The sequence below is a fragment of the Leptodactylus fuscus genome, chromosome 5 (assembly GCF_031893055.1).
Source record: "Leptodactylus fuscus isolate aLepFus1 chromosome 5, aLepFus1.hap2, whole genome shotgun sequence".
NCBI classification, from domain to species: domain Eukaryota; kingdom Metazoa; phylum Chordata; class Amphibia; order Anura; family Leptodactylidae; genus Leptodactylus; species Leptodactylus fuscus.
Genome location: NC_134269.1, coordinates 216,001,231 through 216,024,436, shown reverse-complemented (window position 1 = coordinate 216,024,436; position 23,206 = coordinate 216,001,231). Strand labels below are relative to the sequence as shown.

The 23,206-nt window shown below is 42.6% G+C and overlaps 1 protein-coding gene across 3 annotated transcripts in view; it reads left to right on the top strand.

Moving 5' to 3' along the window:
- LOC142204141 (protocadherin-10-like) overlaps positions 1 to 23,206 on the top strand; it is a 93,814-nt gene that overhangs the window by 46,353 nt on the left and 24,255 nt on the right. For all 3 annotated transcript variants that reach the window (XM_075275419.1, XM_075275418.1, XM_075275420.1), the window contains exon 2: positions 19,479 to 19,537. In XM_075275419.1, the coding sequence (XP_075131520.1) occupies positions 19,479 to 19,537 (59 nt within the window). The remainder of the gene's footprint in view (positions 1 to 19,478; positions 19,538 to 23,206) is intronic.

Sequence of the window (23,206 nt, the reverse complement as noted above, 5' to 3'; positions counted from 1 at the left end):
CTATCTATAATACATAGTGTATGACACTGTCAGGGCTCCTAGGAACCTATCTATAATACATGGGGTATGACACTGTCAGGGCTCCTAGGAACCTATCTATAATACATAGTGTATGACACTGTCAGGGCTCCTAGGAACCTATCTATAATACATGGGGTATGACACTGTCAGGGCTCCTAGGAACCTATCTATAATACATAGTGTATGACACTGTCAGGGCTCCTAGGAACCTATCTATAATACATAGTGTATGACACTGTCAGGGCTCCTAGGAACCTATCTGTAATACATAGTGTATAACACTGTCAGGGCTCCTAGGAACCTATCTGTAATACATAGTGTATGACACTGTCAGGACTCCTAGGAACCTATCTATAATACATAGTGTATGACACTGTCAGGACTCCTAGGAACCTATCTATAATACATAGTGTATGACACTGTCAGGGCTCCTAGGAACCTATCTATAATATATAGTGTATGACACTGTCAGGGCTCCTAGGAACCTATCTATAATATATAGTGTATGACACTGTCAGGGCTCCTAGGAACCTATCTATAATACATAGTGTATGACACTGTCAGGACTCCTAGGAAGGAACCTATCTATAATACATAGTGTATGACACTGCCAGGGCTCCTAGGAACCTATTTATAATACATAGTGTATGACACTGTCAGGGCTGATAGGAACCTATCTAGAATACATAATGTATGACACTGTCAGGGCTCCTAGGAACCTATCTATAATACATAGTGTATGACACTGTCAGGGCTCCTAGGAACCTATCTATAATACATGGGGTATGACACTGTCAGGGCTCCTAGGAACCTATCTATAATACATAGTGTATGACACTGTCAGGGCTCCTAGGAACCTATCTATAATACATGGGGTATGACACTGTCAGGGCTCCTAGGAACCTATCTATAATACATAGTGTATGACACTGTCAGGGCTCCTAGGAACCTATCTATAATACATAGTGTATGACACTGTCAGGGCTCCTAGGAACCTATCTATAATACATAGTGTATAACACTGTCAGGACTCCTAGGAACCTATCTATAATACATAGTGTATGACACTGTCAGGACTCCTAGGATCCTATCTATAATACATAGCGTATGACACTGTCAGGGCTCCTAGGAACCTATCTATAATACATAGCGTATGACACTGTCAGGGCTCCTAGGAACCTATCTATAATACATAGCGTATGGCACTGTCAGGGCTCCTAGGGACCTATCTATAATACATAGTGTATGACACTGTCAGGGCTCCTAGGGACCTATCTATAATACATAGTGTATGACACTGTCAGGGCTCCTAGGGACCTATCTATAATACATAGTGTATGACACTGTCAGGGCTCCTAGGGACCTATCTATAATACATAGTGTATGACACTGTCAGGGCTCCTAGGAACCTATCTATAATACATAGTGTATGACACTGTCAGGACTCCTAGGAACCTATCTATAATACATAGTGTATGACACTGTCAGGGCTCCTAGGAACCTATCTATAATACATAGTGTATGACACTGTCAGGGCTCCTAGGAACCTATCTAGAATACATAGTGTATGACACTGTCAGGACTCCTAGGAACCTATCTATAATATATAGTGTATGACACTGTCAGGGCTCCTAGGAACCTATCTGTAATACATAGTGTATAACACTGTCAGGGCTCCTAGGAACCTATCTGTAATACATAGTGTATGACACTGTCAGGACTCCTAGGAACCTATCTATAATACATAGTGTATGACACTGTCAGGACTCCTAGGAACCTATCTATAATACATAGTGTATGACACTGTCAGGGCTCCTAGGAACCTATCTATAAAATATAGTGTATGACACTGTCAGGGCTCCTAGGAACCTATCTATAATACATAGTGTATGACACTGTCAGGACTCCTAGGAAGGAACCTATCTATAATACATAGTGTATGACACTGCCAGGGCTCCTAGGAACCTATCTATAATACATAGTGTATGACACTGTCAGGGCTGATAGGAACCTATCTATAATACATAATGTATGACACTGTCAGGGCTCCTAGGAACCTATCTATAATACATAGTGTATGACACTGTCAGGGCTCCTAGGAACCTATCTATAATACATGGGGTATGACACTGTCAGGGCTCCTAGGAACCTATCTATAATACATAGTGTATGACACTGTCAGGGCTCCTAGGAACCTATCTATAATACATGGGGTATAACACTGTCAGGGCTCCTAGGAACCTATCTATAATACATAGTGTATGACACTGTCAGGGCTCCTAGGAACCTATCTATAATACATAGTGTATGACACTGTCAGGGCTCCTAGGAACCTATCTGTAATACATAGTGTATAACACTGTCAGGGCTCCTAGGAACCTATCTGTAATACATAGTGTATGACACTGTCAGGACTCCTAGGAACCTATCTATAATACATAGTGTATGACACTGTCAGGACTCCTAGGAACCTATCTATAATACATAGTGTATGACACTGTCAGGGCTCCTAGGAACCTATCTAGAATACATAATGTATGACACTGTCAGGGCTCCTAGGAACCTATCTATAATACATAGTGTATGACACTGTCAGGGCTCCTAGGAACCTATCTATAATACATGGGGTATGACACTGTCAGGGCTCCTAGGAACCTATCTATAATACATAGTGTATGACACTGTCAGGGCTCCTAGGAACCTATCTATAATACATGGGGTATGACACTGTCAGGGCTCCTAGGAACCTATCTATAAAACATAGTGTATGACACTGTCAGGGCTCCTAGGGACCTATCTATAATACATAGTGTATGACACTGTCAGGGCTCCTAGGAACCTATCTATAATACATAGTGTATGACACTGTCAGGGCTCCTAGGAACCTATCTATAATACATAGTGTATGACACTGTCAGGACTCCTAGGAACCTATCTATAATACATAGTGTATGACACTGTCAGGACTCCTAGGATCCTATCTATAATACATAGCGTATGACACTGTCAGGGCTCCTAGGAACCTATCTATAATACATAGCATATGACACTGTCAGGGCTCCTAGGAACCTATCTATAATACATAGCGTATGACACTGCCAGGGCTCCTAGGAACCTATCTATAATACATAGCGTATGACACTGTCAGGGCTCCTAGGAACCTATCTAGAATACATAATGTATGACACTGTCAGGGCTCCTAGGAACCTATCTATAATACATAGTGTATGACACTGTCAGGGCTCCTAGGAACCTATCTATAATACATGGGGTATGACACTGTCAGGGCTCCTAGGAACCTATCTATAATACATAGTGTATGACACTGTCAGGGCTCCTAGGAACCTATCTATAATACATGGGGTATGACACTGTCAGGGCTCCTAGGAACCTATCTATAATACATAGTGTATGACACTGTCAGGGCTCCTAGGAACCTATCTATAATACATAGTGTATGACACTGTCAGGACTCCTAGGAACCTATCTATAATACATAGTGTATGACACTGTCAGGACTCCTAGGGACCTATCTATAATACATAGTGTATGACACTGTCAGGACTCCTAGGAACCTATCTATAATACATAGTGTATGACACTGTCAGGACTCCTAGGAACCTATCTATAATACATAGTGTATAACACTGTCAGGACTCCTAGGGACCTATCTATAATACATAGTGTATGACACTGTCAGGACTCCTAGGAACCTATCTATAATACATAGTGTATGACACTGTCAGGGCTCCTAGGAACATATCTATAATACATAGTGTATGACACTGTCAGGGCTCCTAGGAACCTATCTATCCCATTTGTATCTGCATTCTCGCAGCGTCTGGTGTTTTCTCAGTGCTGTTTTGTGCCCCAGAGGTGTTTTGAAGACTCCAAGAATCATGATATTATACCGCTTGGCATGCGTATGTGACAACTGGTGACCAAATCACAAACCTCAATGGTTACCCAGGGTGCATGACGTCAACAAGTATACTGTGTGTGACATGGGTGGAATATTCTGTGTGGGACTTGGAGGACACTGTATTGTGTGGGACCTGAGGGACTATACTCTGTGGGAACTGAAGGGCACTAGATGGGTGGGAAATGGAGTACAACACTGTGTGTGACATGAGTGAACTATGCTGAGTGGGAAATGGGGCACCTCTTCTGCGTGTGACCTGAATGGGACCTAAGGGGCACAATATTGTGGGGAACTTGTGGAGGGCACTATATTGTGTGGACCTGGGGGGAATATACTGTGTGAGACCTGGGGGGCACTATACTTTGTAAGTTGTACCATAAGGGGGCACTTAGAGGAAGCTTTAGTGTGTGACAGAATCTCCCCCCACAATCTGCCCCATCCCGTAATATTATTCCTGCCTCCCTCCAGAACTCTTCCTCTGGAAAATCCCGCCTAATCCTATGTGTACGTTATCACACTGGTTAATAATTGGGTTTTATAGACCCCCCGTCGCTTTGGTTTCTAAATAGAATTTTTTTTAGGATTTCCGAGCTTTACTCCTCCAGATCCGTCTATGATATTATAAATCTTAGTTAAATAGCCGAGGACCTCAGCCCGATAGATCTCTGCACAATGAGATATGAACAAATCAGTCCATTAAAAGAGAGTTGCTTACCGAGGTGTCCCAGTATCAATCATGCGTCTCATCATAATGAAGTCCACTTCATAGGTCAATATGGCAATTGAATCTGGGCATTATGGATTTTTTTGCTCCCAGAATCCTCTCTGCCCAGATAACTCACTTGCTCGGGATCGCTCTGTGGAAGACATGTCATGCTCCCTAAAGTGTAACTCTGTATTGATTGCAAGTTCTAAGAAAAATGATGTAGCCGTGTCATCTCAAGGTTCTCTTTTTAACCGCGTCCTGTTGTACGAGCCATCAAAACTAAAGGTCAAGGTTGTTCCTCCCCATCTATCAGTGAACTACCTTTATGAGCTTCATTAACTTGCTTCATTAACTGACTTAGATCCGTCACACAATGTGAAGCCCATTTCGAGCGGGATTTTAGCACATACTAATTTACGATGCCCGTAGAATCCGACCGAGCTGGCGGATGATTTGTGACAAGTAGCCTATCAGTATGGGGGCACAGCGATGGTCTATTACCATTTTCGTGATGGAGTTCAGATGTTAATACAGAGCCCCTGGACTTTGCAAAACATAAGGTGTTGGCGGTGAGGGAGAAAAAAAAGACTAAAAAGCTATGAATACAGATTCTTCACGCCGGCTGCAAATTGCCAAACAAAGGCATGATATGATGATGATAAACATTTGGCGCAATGTTTTCATTTATTGAGGGCACATTCTTGTTGTCTTGCGGGGCATTGAATGGCAAACTGTACTGTTGACCGCTGTCTGTAATAATAGATGTGAGGGTTTGCAATAGAAAAGAAAAATGTATTGTTCTGTGGCACAAGCGCTGTAGATTTAACCATTTCTATGACCAGATGAGGTGGGACATAAGCGTAGGGAATGGCCCGCATTCTCCACCATTAGGCGGCCTGAAATTCAAAGATGACATAAATAAGTCCTCTCTGTATCGGCTATTTTTTTGAGCACTGTATGGAGATGCTATTTGGGGCTTGTGCTCTGTTGTTCAGGCACTATATTGTTGTATTATTTGGGCAAGGGACTGCCATTGGTTCACATTTTTGTTGGTGCACAATGGTTACATTATATATTATTATGATACCTTTGTTTCACCACCTCCACCAATTCAAACTCATCACAACCTTCATTCCATTGCACAGTTGTAATTTTTTTCTCTAGCCCCCACCATTCCTGAGTAATGGTATCTATTAGGTGGGTGGTCACAGACAGACAGGGACCGCCCACTTCACAGCACAGAGCATATTTGCTGTGAAACTAACAGCAAGGATTGCTTGAGATCCGTGAATTCTAAGGAAAAAATTCCAATTGTGGCAGAATCAGTGGAGCGACAGCTATAAAAGTCACTTTCAGATGACAGTATGACAATATTATTTAAATACTATATGGACATATTAAATGGTCACTTATGGTGGTATTAGTTACACACTGTGTGCCACTTTTATTTGAGCAGTATATAGTAGCATTAGTATGATGGTATTACTGATTCACACTTTTATTAATGTATTATATGATGCTATTATATAAGCACTTCATGACGGTATTACTGAAACCTGGCGTGAAACGCTCATCTGAACACTATGGGAGTAATACTTGGTAATTTATAGTGGTATTATTGAGACACAGTATAACACCTATTTGAACACTATGTGGTGCTATTATTTAGGAACTATATACTGCTATTATGGAGACCCATTATGACACTTTTATTTGAACACTCTATGGTGCTATTGTTTAGGCACTTTATGGTGGTTTTATTGAGGCACTGTATGACACTTTTCTTAAACAACTCCAGTTAATAGTATCAGTAGTCCACTGATTCCAGCAAAGTTGGAATTTTCTCTCTAGCCCCCACCATTCCTGAGTAACAAGTGCAGGTAGTTTTGTTGCATGTTGTGCTATTTAACTTATGTAATGTCAGAAGGGCGGTGTCAGGCAGGAGGGCGTGATTCGGATCTCCAATCAGAGGCAGCCAGTGTCAGAGCTCAGAATCACACCTCTTTGTCTGCTCCTGCCTGACTCCACCCTCCTGACAGTACAGAGACTAGATAGTATATCAGGCACCAAAACTAACAGCATTGACTGCTCGGGAATGGTGGGGGCTAGAGAGAAAATTCCAACTGTGCCAGAATCAGTGTTGGAGGTGGTGAAAGGTCCTCTATAAAACCTATGTGAAAGTAGTATATGATACTTTATGGTGATATTATTTTAATATGCTCAACATGTGCCGGAATGCTCAGGAAGCCTTTTAATGATTCTGCTGCATTTCAGCTCATTGTTAAGCCTGGTATAATCTATGCCCGTCTTAATTAAGTCTCTCTTATATTGGGGCACTTTAAGGCACTGTATGATGCTTTTATTTGAACACTATATACAGTATTATTCCAGCACTGTATGATGGTATTATTTGAGTTCTGCGTATTACTATAATTTGCGCACTTTGCAGTATAATTATTGGTACTATTGATACCTTTGTACTTAATCTTTTAATGTATACATAAGCCAGATTTTCCGAGCAGTTCTCTGAGCTATTTCAATTCTCTATTGAGAGACAATGGCCAACATTTACTATTACCGAAAAACATCTAAAACTGTCCCGCAGCTTGGCGCATTTTTAGGCACACGATGGTACATCTCATTCCCTGTGCCCCACTCACCACTTTTTAAGACGGTGGGTCAACCGGGGTGAGAATCTAGGTGGGATTTGTCTGTTAGATTTACTATAACTCACATCAAAAAATTGGGGTAAGTTATAACTAGGGTTGAGCGATCGGGATCGGAAAAGATCAGATTCCGATCGGCGATCAAGTAAATTTCATGATCGGGATTGGATGGAAAATGATCCTGAATCGATCCTGAAATCTCAAGATCGGCTCAACCCTAGTTGTACCGTAAATTGTACCGCCCAATTTGACTTCCGGTGCAAGGAACTTTCTGACAATTTTCCTTAATTTTTGACAATTCTTAACACTATTTTTTGTGTTTTGCAAGATACTCAGGTTGGTCAGTTCTTATCATAGGCTTCCACATCTTAAATATAGTCTCAGAGTACTGGCAGATATTTCAGCATCTGCGGGAGGCCAAATCCCCGGACACCAGCTCAAGTTAGTGTTTCCAAACCATTTTAAAAGTAAAGTCCACCTTGGCCATAGAATACTATGCAGCTGAACTTTGTGATCTTAACCTTAATATATGTGGTCATTTGGACAGTCCTGGCCTTTAATACCTTTAGTCATTCCCCTATTGAGCGGTTCCTCCACAGTTGACAGCACAGCGAAAGGTCTTGTTCTACCGCCTGTAATTATAATGGAGGGTGATGGGCCTGACTTAGACCCCTAGAACACAATAGAACAAAAAACCAAAACATTTTCTCCCCTCGGATAGAAGCAGAGAACAGAAGTAGGCAATTACATGGAGCATCTATGGGCGAAAGCGAAAGTTCCAATTCAATAAATGTTCTATCACTATGATGAACAGCAAGATGTTGGAATCCGAGCAAGTGGAGCATTTGGGATGAGATGGCTTCAGGACGTGGTGGAAGATCTGAACAGAAATTTATCAAAACTGTCAAACTGAAAAAGTAGACTTGTTGCCTGTAACACTAAGCAGAATTTAGCTTTCGTGCTTTAAAGGAAATCTATCACCAAACAGACTCCTTTAAGCAATTGCTGCTTATCGTAGAGTGGATGAGTGGGTGCCATGCAAGTCCCTTTCAGGGCACTTGTTGGTTACATTGGCGACCGGCCTGATTGACCAAGAAGCACCATAAGGCCATATGTTTCTTCTCTGAACACAGGGGAGGTGACCACGACTAAGTGATGTCCATATGGCTGGCGGGTACTCAATGATGTTATATATTTTCTATATAATGTTTCAAAATTCATGACAGATTCATCTTAACATTGTTGTTTCTAACCTTACTTCCTCCAGGAATTTTTGGCACTGTTCCTAAAGTTTCCAGACTGGTTCGGACCCCAGGTCATGTAACAAACCAGCTGACTGGTTCTCTTTAAAGGGGTTCTCCATGGAGTCCTCATACCACAACTTCCTCTGTGGCTTTATGGCATTGTACCCAGGGTTTCTAGGGTGGTTACTAGAGATGAGCGAGTAGTACTTCGTAGTAGGAATTCGATCGAATACTTTGGTATTCGAAATACTCATACTCGATCGAGTACCACTCGCTGTTCGAATGTAAAAGTTCAATGCAGAACCAGCATTGATTGGCCGAATGCTATACAGTTGGCCAATCAATGCTGGTTCTTCTCCTACCTTTAGAAATCTTCTCTGTGCAGCTTCCCCGCGGCGTCTTCCGGCTCTGAATTCACTCTGCCAGGCATCGGGCCTGGGCAGAGCCGACTGCACATGTCCGCTTGTAGTGCAAGCATGCACAGTCGGCTCTGCGCAGGCCCGATGCCTGACAGAGAGAATGAAGAGCCGGAAGATGCCGCGGGGACGCTGCACGGAGAAGACTTCTCGTAGGATCCAGCCCGACCCTCACTCGTGGACTTGGTAAGTATAATTTGATCGAACGTTGCCTACCCCTGAAACGAGCATTTTCCCCCCATAGACTATAATAGGGTTCGATATTCGATTTGAGTAGTCGAATATTGAGGGGCTACTCGAAACGAATATCGAACCTCGGACATTTTATTGTTCGCTCATCTCTAGTGGTTACGTTTTCGGAACCATCACCTATACCCAAAGTTGTTCCTCCTCCTCTTCTGTGTTCCCCACTAGTTACCTGTGCTATTTGGGCTGGCTTTACTATTATCTGTTAGCCCCCATTGTCCAGGTAACTTCCTATGAACACAGAAGAGTTAGGTGGAATCAGCATGGGGGCTCGGCTCTGGTTCCATTTACATCACCTAAGATTGGAACCAGCCCCCTAAAACGAAGTACGATGCCTAAAAACCCCAGAGCAAGTAAGTGTGTGTATGAAGACCCAACGGAGAACCCCTTTAAAGAGAACATTCACAATCTTTTTGTCTATCTTTCCAGCCTTATGGACCCAGTACAGTTTTTGATGTCTCATCGACGTTGAAAATGGGTTGGGTCAAAAAAACATTGACCAGTGAGGTTCATCCTAGAGGTCACGGTAGATTATACTATAATTGGGCTTGGTTGGTTCATTCAGCCAATGTTCTTTTGGCTTTGTAGTATTAAAAGATGTAAATACAGTCCTATGAAAAAGTTTGGGCACCCCTATTAATCTTAATCATTTTTAGTTCTAAATATTTTGGTGTTTGCAACAGCCATTTCAGTTTGATATATCTAATAACTGATGGACACAGTAATATTTCAGGATTGAAATGAGGTTTATTGTACTAACAGAAAATGCGCAATATGCATTAAACCAAAATTTGACCGGTGCAAAAGTATGGGCACCCTTATCATTTTATTGATTTGAATACCCCTAACTACTTTTTACTGACTTACTGAAGCACAAAATTGGTTTTGTAACCTCAGTGAGCTTTGAACTTCATAGCCAGATGTATCCAATCATAAGAAAAGGTATTTAAGGTGGCCAATTGCAAGTTGTTCTACTATTTGAATCTCCTCTGAAGAGTGGCATCATGGGCTACTCAAAACAACTCTCAAATGATCTGAAAACAAAGATTGTTCAACATAGTTGTTCAGCGGAAAGATACAAAAAGTTGTCTCAGAGATTTAACCTGTCAGTTTCCACTGTGAGGAACATAGTAAGGAAATGGAAGACCACAGGGACAGTTCTTGTTAAGCCCAGAAGTGGCAGGCCAAGAAAAATATCAGAAAGGCAGAGAAGAAGAATGGTGAGAACAGTCAAGGACAATCCACAGACACCTCCAAAGAGCTGCAGCATCATCTTGCTGCAGATGGTGTCACTGTGCATCGGTAACTATACAGCGCACTTTGCACAAATAGAAGCTGTATGGGAGAGTGATGAGAAAGAAGCCGTTTCTGCACGTACGCCACAAATAGAGTTGCCTGAGGTATGAAAAAGCAGCTTCATTTTGGAAACAAAAATTGAGTTGTTTGGTTATAAAAAAAGGCGTTATGCATGGCGTCCAAAAAGAAACAGCATTCCAAGAAAAACACATGCTACCCACTGTAAAATTTGGTGGAGGTTCCATCATGCTTTGGGGCTGTGTGGCCAATGCCGGCATCGGGAATCTTGGTAAAGTTGAGGGTCGCATGGATTCCACTCAGTATCAGCAGATTCTTGAGAATAATGTTCAAGAATCAGTGACGAAGTTGAAGTTACGCCGGGGATGGATATTTCAGCAAGACAATGATCCAAAACACCGCTCCAAATCCTCAGGCATTCATGCAGAGGAACAATTACAATGTTCTGGAATGGCCATCCCAGTCCCCAGACCTGAATATCATTGAACATCTGTGGGATGATTTGAAGCGGGCTGTCCATGCTCGGCGACCATCTAACTTAACTGAACTTGAATTGTTTGTCCAAAATCCCTTCATCCAGGATCCAGGAACTGATTAAAAGCTACAGGAAGCGACTAGAGGCTGTTATCTTTGCAAAAGGAGGATCTACTAAATATTAATGTCACTTTTCTGTTGAGGTGCCCATACTTTTGCACCGGTCAAATTTTGGTTTAATGCATATTGCGCATTTTCTGTTAGTACAATAAACCTCATTTCAATCCTGAAATATTACTGTGTCCATCAGTTATTAGATATATCAAACTGAAATGGCTGTAGCAAATACCAAAATATTTAGAACTAAAAATGATTAAGATTAATAGGGGTGCCCAAACTTTTTCATAGGACTGTACCAACGAAAACCTAATCTTTCTGTCCAGCTTTAGTGCTCCTTTCTACAAGTCATTTCTCCAGTTTCTAAATCAGTCTGTCCCGAGCATAGATAGAAGAGCAATGAAGTTCTCCGTAGCTGTTGGCTCCCCATGCTAATAAAGCAAGTTATTTCCTCTCATGAGATGATATCAGTCCAGATTATGTTTTATTAGGACGCTGACTAATCAACTACGGAGACACTTTACACACTTTGATGATTTAGCCCCCAGAAAATAACTTGCCATGAAATGATATTTATCTCATTGAGCGTATGTAGAAATGTTTGATTAGCTTAAGCCCCATAGTGAGTTAGTGTGAACCAAACATTCGGATAAGAAATAATTGAGAGCCGCGGTTCTTAGTTTTAATCGTCCCCCTCCCATCCCTCCGTACTGTAATTTCTGAGGATAAAAATGAAATGTGGCAACGCAACAAAACGTCTTGATTTGTACAAGAGCCGAGGTTAGAAGACACATCACTATTAGAGATGAGCGATAGAGATAAAATGTTCGAGGTTCGATATTTGTTTCGAGTAGCCCCTCAATATTCGACTACTCGAATCAAATATCGAACCCCATTATAGTCTATGGGGGGAAAATGCTCGTTTCAGGGGTAGGTAACGTTCAATCAAATTATACTTACCAAGTCCACGAGTGAGGGTCGGGCTGGATCCTCCGAGCAGTCTTCTGCTTGCAGGGTCCCCACGGCGTCTTCCGGCTCTTCATTCACTCTGCCAGGCATTGGGCCTGGGCAAAGCACCAGGAGGAGGGAGTGGGGCCGAGCGGAAGGGGCGGGGCCGAGCGGAGCGGAGCAAGCGTCTTTAGCAGGCAGAGAGCAGGCACGGAGAGGACCTGCTCTCTGCCTGAGCGTGAGGGGCGGCCGCTGTAGCAGCGCTGCTCCAGCGGCCTCCCCAATCCACCGCTCAGTGACGGTGACCCTAAGCCAGTCCAGGACAGCTTGTCTTGGACTGGCTTAGGTCAGCAAAAATGCCGCCCTCCCTGTGGCCCTGGCATAGCGGTCGCTTCAGGTCGCCTCATGGGAGGTGCGGCGCTGAGATTGGGTTTCCATTTTTCAGGTGGACCCGAAGAATGGAAATACCCAACGCAGGAGAGAACCTAGTGTAAAAGTGTGAGAGATTTCATAAGAAGCCAGAGGTCATGGAAGTCCAACACACAGCTCGATTCATAGGGTCAATAATTAAGATAATATTCCAAAATACATATTGTGAGAAGGTGAAAGGCTGAAGTCCAGGTATATCTTCCCCAGGTTTTTGACATATGTGTGGTTCAGGGCGGGTCTTGTGTGGGCCTCAGCCCAGGGGTTGGTCCTGGACCATAAAAGGCTGCACTTCAAGGCATATCCTCAGAAAGTAGGGGTCTGTCCTGAAATACTGAGAGTCCAGTGCGATTGTACTGTGCTACTTTGTTGATGTGGTATCCTACACATATAGTTAGTTTTTACTGTTTAGTTAGTGCTCGGACGAGCAGGGTTTTGTTTGACTTCTTTTTTTGCCTGAAGTTACGGCTGTGTTTTATTCTACTTATTCTGTACCTGATTGTACCCTGTTTGCACCGACATTGTGTGCCTGCCCCTGGTTAGGTCCACACCATTCCTGCTCCCGAGCTACCTTCCCCACAATACTGTATATGTAGAAATAAAGGTATTGCCATGTGACCAACAGAATGATGTCACTTACTGAGATGAAGAAAACAGACATGATTTTGTAATTTTGGACAACTCTGTTCATTCTTTGGGCTGTATACCCCCTCCCCACCCCCACTACTTCGATAGTTCTAAAAATTATCTGAAAAAAAGTGACTTGTGAAAGAAACCAGCATAAAACATACAATAAATTCGACATTTCCTTTCTATTTCATTTTAAAATTCCGAAAAAAACAACAATAGTAATAATGGTAATAAAACATTAGACACGTCGCAATGTAGTAAAACAAATGTCCAGTCACTCCACGGGAATCCGGAGAAAAATCTCAAAACTTTATTGATCGTCTGCCAAAAATCCATACAGCTGAGGCCCGCTTATGAAGTGGCTTATGTGTTTCGACTAAACAGTCTTAAAATTTTAATCTGGCTGTAACGAAGGCTTTTCGGCTGAAACGCGTCGGGAGGTCATGGAGGCGTTTGCTGTTTCGGCTTTTAATGGGCAATCAAAAAAATTTGCAGAGTTTTATCTGGCTTCTTATGGAGTGACCGGACGTTTGTTTCACTACATTGAGGCACCTTTTCTTCCTTATTGAATACGTTGCGATGCACAATCATCACATCATGGGTACGGTCTTCCCCTTTTTACAAATCTGTACCTATGAGTCTGCAATATGGTCATATGCTTAAGATGCTAGTCACCGCAAGTTGGCGAAGTTGGCCTAGAGATCAGATGATTCATGCGGTGTATTCACGTGTGTGGGGTTCGTCACATGGAAGCATTACATTCAATTGCAGTGAATGGGGGCTAATCACATGACTATTATTTTGACGGTCTGTTGGAATGGACCATCAAAATATAGGTCATGTCCTATAGAATCAAGAATCAAAGAAGTTTTGTTGGCACGTCTGAATAGATATTTGGCATTGCCAAAGCAAGTAGTGTGGGGGGAAGGCGAAAGGCGGATGGATGGATGATTTGGGGTATAACAGTCCATGGGGTCTCATCTTCCTCTCATTTGGTGGCCGGTGGACACCTATTGGGCTGCCATCTCCACAGTTAACTCTTCTTCTCCCAGTAGGATGTAGAGTTTCCTCTTCTCATGCAATCAAATTAAATCAAATCGGAAGAGCTTTATTGGTACCAAAAAGAGTGGTTGGTATAGCGGGAAGGGGGGGGTTGGGTTGGGACGTTTGGGTTGGATGGGTGATTAGAGGGGGCAGTAATGGGACGTCCGGTGGTGGATGGGTACAACAGTCCATGGGGTCTCATCCTCCCCTCTGTTGGTGGCAGGGGGACACATATTGGGTGGAGATCTCCACAGTAGACTACGCCTCTCCCAGTAGGATGTAGAGTCTGGGATGTGGGCAGAGAGTCTTTGGAAGTAGACGGCCCTCACCGCTGAGTATTTGGTGCTTATCCCTTTTCACGGACCCCTCCTTACACTCAAATAGGATACACAAAATCGGGCGCCTCTCCACTTTTTGTCCTACGACTTTCGAGAGGGTCAAGAGAGTAACATAGGTTTGTCTGTAAAAAATTGTGTGAACCCACACAGGACTCTGTAATGGCTGCCATTAGTGGTAGAAGACAAGGAATGAGACGTCATGCATGAGGAGATCTCAGGCGCTTCTATTTCAGGTATTCTTCTACCTCTTTAATGGCTTGTGCACAGATCGGAGACTTGTACAACCAATCACAAGGCGGTTATTACACATTTATAACGTCTCATCACATAACTGATATGAATGAGTCTGACAATAGTCCTTAAAAGGGTTTTCCATGTAATTATAAAGTGACAAGATATGAAGGATCCGAGACAGGCGTAAAAGTAACAGACAGCCCGGCACCCATCCATTATTCATCGCAATGTTACTTAGTAACATGTTACATAGAGGTGCCGAGAAACATTGCTAGACTTCTTCTAACCCTCGTGTAATATTAGTCACTTGACGTGGAGCAGAAAAAGACGGTGGGGTTATATACTGTATGTCACCATGTGCGATATTAAAGGGATTCTACCATTAAAAATCTTTTTTCTGTGGGTAACACATCGGAATAGCCTTTAGAAAGGCTATTCGTCTCTTACCTTTAGATGAGATATCCGCCGCGCCGTTCCTTAGTAATACCGTTTTTTACCGGTATGTAAATTAGTTCTCTGGCAGCGATGGGGGCGGGCCCCAGCGCTGAAAATGCGATGAGGGCGTCCCCACCGCTGCCCGAGAACAGGATCCTGCGCCGCCTCTATCTTCTGCTGGATCCTCCCCTTCTTTCTTCGTCTTTCTTCTGACGCCTGCGCAGTTGGCTTTGCCACTGAGACACTAGTAGAGCTGACTGCGCATGCGCGCAATTGTGGCCTAGGAACTATGGCCGCGCATGCGCTGTTGGCTCTACTAGTGTCAGAACCGACAGAGGTGAAGCCGCCGAAGAAAGACGAAGAAAGAAGGGGAGGATCCAGCAGAAGATAGAGGCGGCACAGCATCCTGTTCTCGGGCAGCGGTGGGGACGCCCTCATCGCATTTTCAGTGCTGGGGCCCTCCCCCATCACTGCCAAAGAACTAATTTACATACTGTTAAAAACCGGTATTACTAAGGAACGGCGCAGCGGAGATCCCATCTAAAGGTAAGAGATGAATAGCCTTTCTAAAGGCTATTCCGACGTGTTAGCCACAGAAAAAAGATTTTTAATGGTAGAATCCCTTTAAATACCATACATATGTGATTTTTGTATTCGGATATAGGGTTGAGCCGATCTTGGGATTTCAGGATCGATTTCAAAATCCGATTTCTGATCATTTTCTAGCCGATTCTGATCTCGAAATTTGCTCAATCGCCGATCGGAATCTGATCTTTTCTGATCCCGATCGCTCAACCCTAGTCAATGCTTCTCTATGGAAATAGTCACTTGAGCCGATCTTGAGATTTCAAAATCCGATTTCCGATCATTTTCCAGCCGATCTCGATCGCGATCCAATTTTTTCCGAGCCCGATCGCTCAACTCTATTCGGCTGACATATTTTTTCACTTATGACCAATTTTCTTCTCCCTGTGACTACAGACGATTGTCCTATCCCGTATTCTACTTCCTTTAACCATTTCATCACGTTCCGAAATAGACATCAGCCGGAAGTTTCATAAAAATATCACTTCAAAAGCGTAGCTGTCTGGTTCAGGAATATTGGCAGCTGCTCGGAGGAGCTTATTTTTGTATATTCCGAGCATATGGTTCCCATATGGGTGACAGCGAATTATCTGTTAACGTAATTAGCGGGGTTATTTTTGCAATCGATGTGCAGAAGTTGTTAATTGGATTGTGTGGATGGAATTCATTTCATGTGACACCGTATCAATCTTACTGACCATTTTGAGTGGCTGTTGCGACGCTCAGACTGGCCCGCGCGCGTCCTGGCGCCACCAGATGGCAGCATTGTATTATTTATTGGATCGTCTTTCATTACCCGTTTTTTTTTTCGTGCGGATATAAAACCCCATGAATCAGAATTAATGGTTGTCAAGTAACACGGAAAACCATCCATTTTTTTTTTTTTTTCCGGCACCCTGAAAGAAATACTTGCATTCATTTACAAATGCATTATTTTCCGTAAAAGGCAATTTAGAACACCATGTTACGGCTCGGACTCATCATTTAGAGTCGAAAGTAAAGGCAATTACGTGTAGAGTATATGGATACAGTGAGCGGGATACAAAGGAACATAACCCATGGGCGCAGAATCGGAAGACAACCAAAAATTCTAATGTTGTGTCATGTTAGGGAAATATTTGCCTCTTCTTCGTCTTCCCGAGAGACAAATCCGCCTCAATCCTATTGTCTAACGTGTCACATCAACGGGGAATCGGCATGGAAGTGACGGTGCGCCGTATAGAGGCATATGGTTCCCATAGGGGTGACAGCAGATTATCTGCTAATGTATTTAACAGCTCCGAAATAGATGTACTGAAGTTGTTAATTGGATTGTGCGGATAATAATTTAATGAAGCATAGCCTGGCGGAATAGGAGGAAGGCGACCGGAGATTTCCACTTCGTAGAATTCCACCTTCCGTAAAAAAATGTTGCTAATTTTTTCATTTATTGAAATTTATTGAAATCTATCACTATATTCTAATCTGATTTTATTTCCTGATTATAGTTTTTTTTTTTTATTCCCCCTCCTGTCCATGATTATGGGAGCGGCCATCTTGCCTGAGCTTCTCCTCTGCTCGGATAACAGCATTTAGTGATCTGCTTTACAGCACAGTCATGGCCATAGGCAGAAGTAGTGTAGAGACTATGGGACAGTTTCCTAGATATTCTCTATGGGGGGAGGGGAGGAGATAAATCGTGACATCATCTGTTGTCAGTGGATGCAATGATGGGATGGTGATGTTATCTATAGGGGTGTTATCTTATATTGTAATCATGTGTGTCTGCTGCAAAAATCAAACAAACAATGGCATTGGCAAGGGCTGGTCTATTAATAGGCAGAGGATATAGTGACATGGGTTTCTGATGGTAACCATTTTTTAAGGGGATTAGGTTTCCATTGGGTGGACGCACTGAACTTAAACCCGAACGCAGGTGTGAACCTGGCGAAAGCCTAATATACTCATCAGTACGTGTTATTCTTGTTAAGAATTCACTCTGTATAGTCTCTGCTATAGCTATCGCTTGGTTCAAGCGTGTTTTGGTTTCTGGTCCACTTGGTGACCTGGAAAGGATTGTCTGGGGCTAGAGAGAAAAAAAAATCCAACTGTACCTATTCAAGCATACAAAGAATTGAAGTTGATGGATTTGGCTTTAAATTGTTCCTAGAAGATGTTAAATATAACCTAAAGTTAGCTCCACCCTTGAGGAGCCAAGCTGTAAGAAAATATAATAATTAATGTAACATACTGTTAGCCCCACCCATGAGGAACTGAGGTGAAAGAAAATATGTCATGTCACCCCCTCTCATTGCTCCTAAATTGGTGCTTCCTCATTTATGTTTTAGAGGGCTTGTTCCGTCTACACGGGGACATGTTCGATTCATATTAACCCTTTGTATTGATAAATCATTGAAATAGTTAATTGGCTCTATATATAGCTAATTGAAGAAACACATGTAGTTGGCGCACCTGAGGCTCCCTGCGGAGAGGACAGAATATTTGCAAACAGATAATAACTCTGGAATTGGTAAACAATAGTAAATGTAACATACTGTTAGCCCCACCCATGAGGAACTGAGGTGAAAGAAAATATGTCATGTGACCCCTCTCAGTGCTTCCACTTTGAAGTTTTAGGGGGCTTGTTCCATATATTTGTTCACATGTTTCATTGCTGTTAACCCTTTATTTTGATAACTCATTGAAATAACTAATTGGTTCTATATATAGCCAGTTGTAGAAGTATAAGTAGTCAGCGCACCTGAGGCTCTCTAAGCAGATGACAGAATATTTGCAAACAGATGATGACTCTGGAAAATGTTAAATAAGAGTAAATGTAACATAACATTAGCCCCACCCATGAGGAGCCGAGGTGAAAGAAAATATGTCATGTGACCCCACTCAGCACTCCTGAATCGGTGCTTCCTCACTTAAATTTTAGGGGGTTTATTCCATCTATTTAGTGACATGTTCCATTCCTTTTAACCCTTTATTTTATTAACTCATTTAAATACCTAATTGGTTCTATTTATAACAAGTTCAAGAAGTATAAGTAGTTGTAGCACCTGAAGCTCCTTGGGTAGAGGACAGAATATTTGCAAACAGATGATGACTCGGGAAAATTGCTAAACATTAGTAAATGTAACATAACTTTAGCCCTACCCATGAGGAACTGTGGTGAAAAAAAATGTCATGTGACCCCTCTCAGTGCTTCCAAATTGGTGCTTCCTCACTGAAGTTTTAGGGGGGATGTTCCATCTATTTGGTGACATGTTCCATTCCTATTAACTCTTTGTTAATTGAAATAGCTAATTGGTTGAAGAATTATAATCGGCTCACCTGAGGCTGCCTCCGTTGAGGACAGAATATTTGCAAACAGATGATGACTCCTGTTACATAAATGTGATGGTTGCTTTAAAAAAAAGAAAAAAAAAAGTCTTCTGCAGTTTGTGGTTTTCCACGTTACAAATCCTTCCTGTAACGTATGAGATTTTCATTATAACCAAGCCACCTGCAAATCATCTCCATTTAAATGTAATTAAGGATGAGTGTATGCAAATTGGTCTCATGCAGCGATATGCTAAAAATCTTGCCAGTTGGGGGTCACAATGAGATTGGAGCTGAGAAAACACACTTCTAAGAAAAAAAAAAAAATTACTGCACATTCATCAGGCAAGAAGAAACGGGTAATGTCTATGATTTCATTGTTCTCCCCCGTTTCTTTGTTTTATAGATAAAGCTTCCAAATACCGACTGGTCACCTCAGAAGACACAGAAGCCGAGCCTTAAAAGGTACGACCGTCATTACATGTGGCTTTCATTATTGTATCAAACACTGTATAGATAATGAATGGAGTGATTAATAATTGTGTCATTAATGGGAAATTGCTTCAGAAATGAAAACACAATAATATTATTAGCAAAGTGAATGTCCAGCCCACGCGGATCATTGTCTTACAAGAGATGCAAAATTCTGTTCATGTCATGATATATCTTGATAAGAAGTCAGAGTTCTGTTATACTGATACTGACTATATAGACATAGCGTTAAACATTAAATTCTAATTGCCTGCTGCCACCACTAGGAGGCGCCTCTGAGCATATAGCATACTTAGATTAGGGCAACATTACCTATTCACTGGCTATAGCTAAGGTACAGAAAATAGGTAATTTGGAAGCTGATCAAGGCAAAGGTCCCACGTAGCGAATCGCTGCAAAAAAGAGACCACGGTGGAAGCACATTGCGTTTTTCTGGAGTGTTTTTCGCAGAAAGTTTTTCTCTATGGACTCTCTACCTCTATTATACCTTTCTTCTGTCCTATATCATAGCTGCATACCCCTACAGCTAGTAGCCAAAATACTGTAGCAGAAACAAATATTGTGGTATTTGGTGGCCAATGCTCAAAGAATTCATCGGTCTCATTGCTTGAGTCCATCTGTATTCATGAGCAGAACATTAACCCCACCTTACCCTGAAATCTTAGTATTGTTATTGACAGGCTGCTCTATGTATGTGCATACACGGCACTATGTCTGCCATCATTGTTGGGGGGGGGGAGGCTAGGGATAGTCCTCTACTCATGAATACAGCAGGGCTCAATGTGTGAGATGGAGAATTCTTTGAGTACTGCAGGCAGCCATATGGCACAACTTACCTGTTGCTGTATTGGCTATAAGTAGTACGGCTCTGTAGTTACATTATGTTGTCCTTATATAACATAGCGTATTCATCTAACAGATCCACTGGAGATTAGATTAGTTTGTATTCACTTCTGAAGAAACTTTCTAACAATTAAAATATAATGACTTATGCAGTATTACATTCTGCACAGTTTGGTATAAATTATAGGAGTGTGTAAAAATAGAAATCATATAGAAAAAACAATAATATAGTAACAGACACTTCACAAGAAAGAGCTCTGCTGTAAAACCCTTTAAATCTAATGTCTTTAAAGGGAGTCTGCCATCAGAACCAGCATATCACCCCAGCCCTGCAGATAGATAGGTTACTGTCACCAGACCCAGTATATCACCCCAGGCCTGCAGATAGATAGGTTACTGTCACCAGAACCAGCATATCACCCCAGCCCTGCAGATAGATAGGTTACTGTCATCAGAACCAGCATATCACCCCAGCCCTGCAGATAGATAGGTTACTGTCACCAGAACCAGCATATCACCCCAGCCCTGCAGATAGATAGGTTACTGTCACTAGAACCAGCATATCACCCCAGTCCTGCAGATAGATAGGTTACTGTCACCAGACCAGTATATCACCCCAGTCCTGCAGATAGATAGGTTACTGTCACCAGAATCAGCATATCACCCCAGCCCTGCAGATAGATAGGTTAGTGTCACCAGACCCAGCATATCACCCCAGTCCTGCAGATAGATAGGTTACTGTCACCAGATCCAGCATATCACCCCAACCCTGCAGATAGATAGGTTACTGTCACCAGAATCAGCATATCACCCCAGCCCTGAAGATAGATAGGTTACTGTCACCAGACCCAGCATATCACCCCAGCCCTGCAGATAGATAGGTTACTGTCACCAGAATCAGCATATCACCCCAGCCCTGAAGATAGATAGGTTACTGTCACCAGACCCAGCATATCACCCCAGTCCTGCAGATAGATAGGTTACTGTCACCAGAATCAGCATATCACCCCAGCCCTGCAGATAGATAGGTTACTGTCACCAGAACCAGCATATCACCCCAGCCCTGCAGATAGATAGGTTACTGTCACCAGAACCAGCACATCACCCCAGCCCTGCAGATAGATAGGTTACTGTCACCAGAACCAGCATATCACCCCAGCCCTGCAGATAGATAGGTTACTGTCACCAGAACTAGTATATCACCCCAGGCCTGCAGACAGATAGGTTACTGTCACCAGAGCCAGCATATCACCCAGCCCTGCAGATAGATAGGTTACTGTCACCAGAACCAGCATATCACCCCAGCCCTGCAGACAGATAGGTTACTGTCACCAGAGCCAGCATATCACCCAGCCCTGCAGATAGATAGGTTACTGTCACCAGAACCAGCATATCACCCCAGCCCTGCAGATAGATAGGTTACTGTCACCAGACCCAGCATATCACCCCAGTCCTGCAGATAGATAGGTTACTGTCACCAGACCCAGCATATCACCCCAGTCCTGCAGATAGATAGGTTACTGTCACCAGAACCAGCATATCACCCCAGTCCTGCAGATAGATAGGTTACTGTCACCAGAACCAGCATATCACCCCAGCCCTGCAGATAGATAGGTTACTGTCACCAGAACCAGCATATCACCCCAGTCCTGCAGATAGATAGGTTACTGTCACCTGAATCAATTCAATATTTTCCACTTGTGAATCGCTATCTCCATTTCCAAGATGTCACGTTTTTTGTCAATATGTAAATTATATAGAATAGTATAGAATTAAGAGTCAATGTCCTTGTTGCTCCAAAGTGCTCATTTGCATATTGAACTATCGCACAATGGGAGATACGGTTCACAAGGGGAAAACCATAACCTATCTATCTGCACTGTCAGATTCTGGTGACTTTTAAATCATCCTTCTATGTTGATGCTAAAAATTTGGTGTATCCATTTTTTTTCTGTATCATTTGTAGTCAAATATTATATTATGTTAAAGGGATATTCCTAGCTCAGATTTAATGGCATATTGACTGAGAAAGTCTAATAGTCCGACCTCTAGGAAGTTCTCCTATCTCTACAGCGACCCTTCCCCCCTTCCCCCCTGACCTTGTCCTGTCTGAATGTGATGGCTCAGTGGTTTGTGCAGTAACTTCCATAGAAGTCAAAGGGAATAGTGAATAGCATAACACGGTGAGCTCTGTTGTTCCTGTAGCTTACATTAACTTCTATGGGAGTTACAGAAACAGCGTAGCACAGTTGCTTCTGGCCTGGTGGTAAGGACTGCTTCCACGAGTCATAGCAGAGATATGGTGACAATTTCTGTGCTGGCTACATTTAAAGTAGTCATCCCCTTTTGGTCTGAAAAGCCCATTGTCAAACCTCATCTCATCGGCATTGTATATCTAAATCTGTTCATCCGTTCCACAGATATAAGCCCTCTTAGTGTAGATGCAGGGTTCATTAGTGAAGTGGGTGGTAACACTTTGGCTCTTGGGGGGTGGCGTCCCTGAGTGGTCTCTATTAGAGATGAGCGAGTAGTATTTGATCGAATACCTCCCCTGCATAGTTATTGGTGTAAAAAAGCGCCAGGGGAGGTGGGAGGAGCATCAAATTTTTACTGCGTTTACCGTGTGGTATTCAACCGACTATACCAATATCTATGTAGGGGAGGTATTTGATAGAATACTAATCGCTCATCTCTAGTCTCTATGAGTCATGAAATGTTACCACCCACTTGGCTAGTAATGTATCGACACTAACAGGGCTTATATCTTTGGAATAACTGAACAGATTTGGATAAAACGTA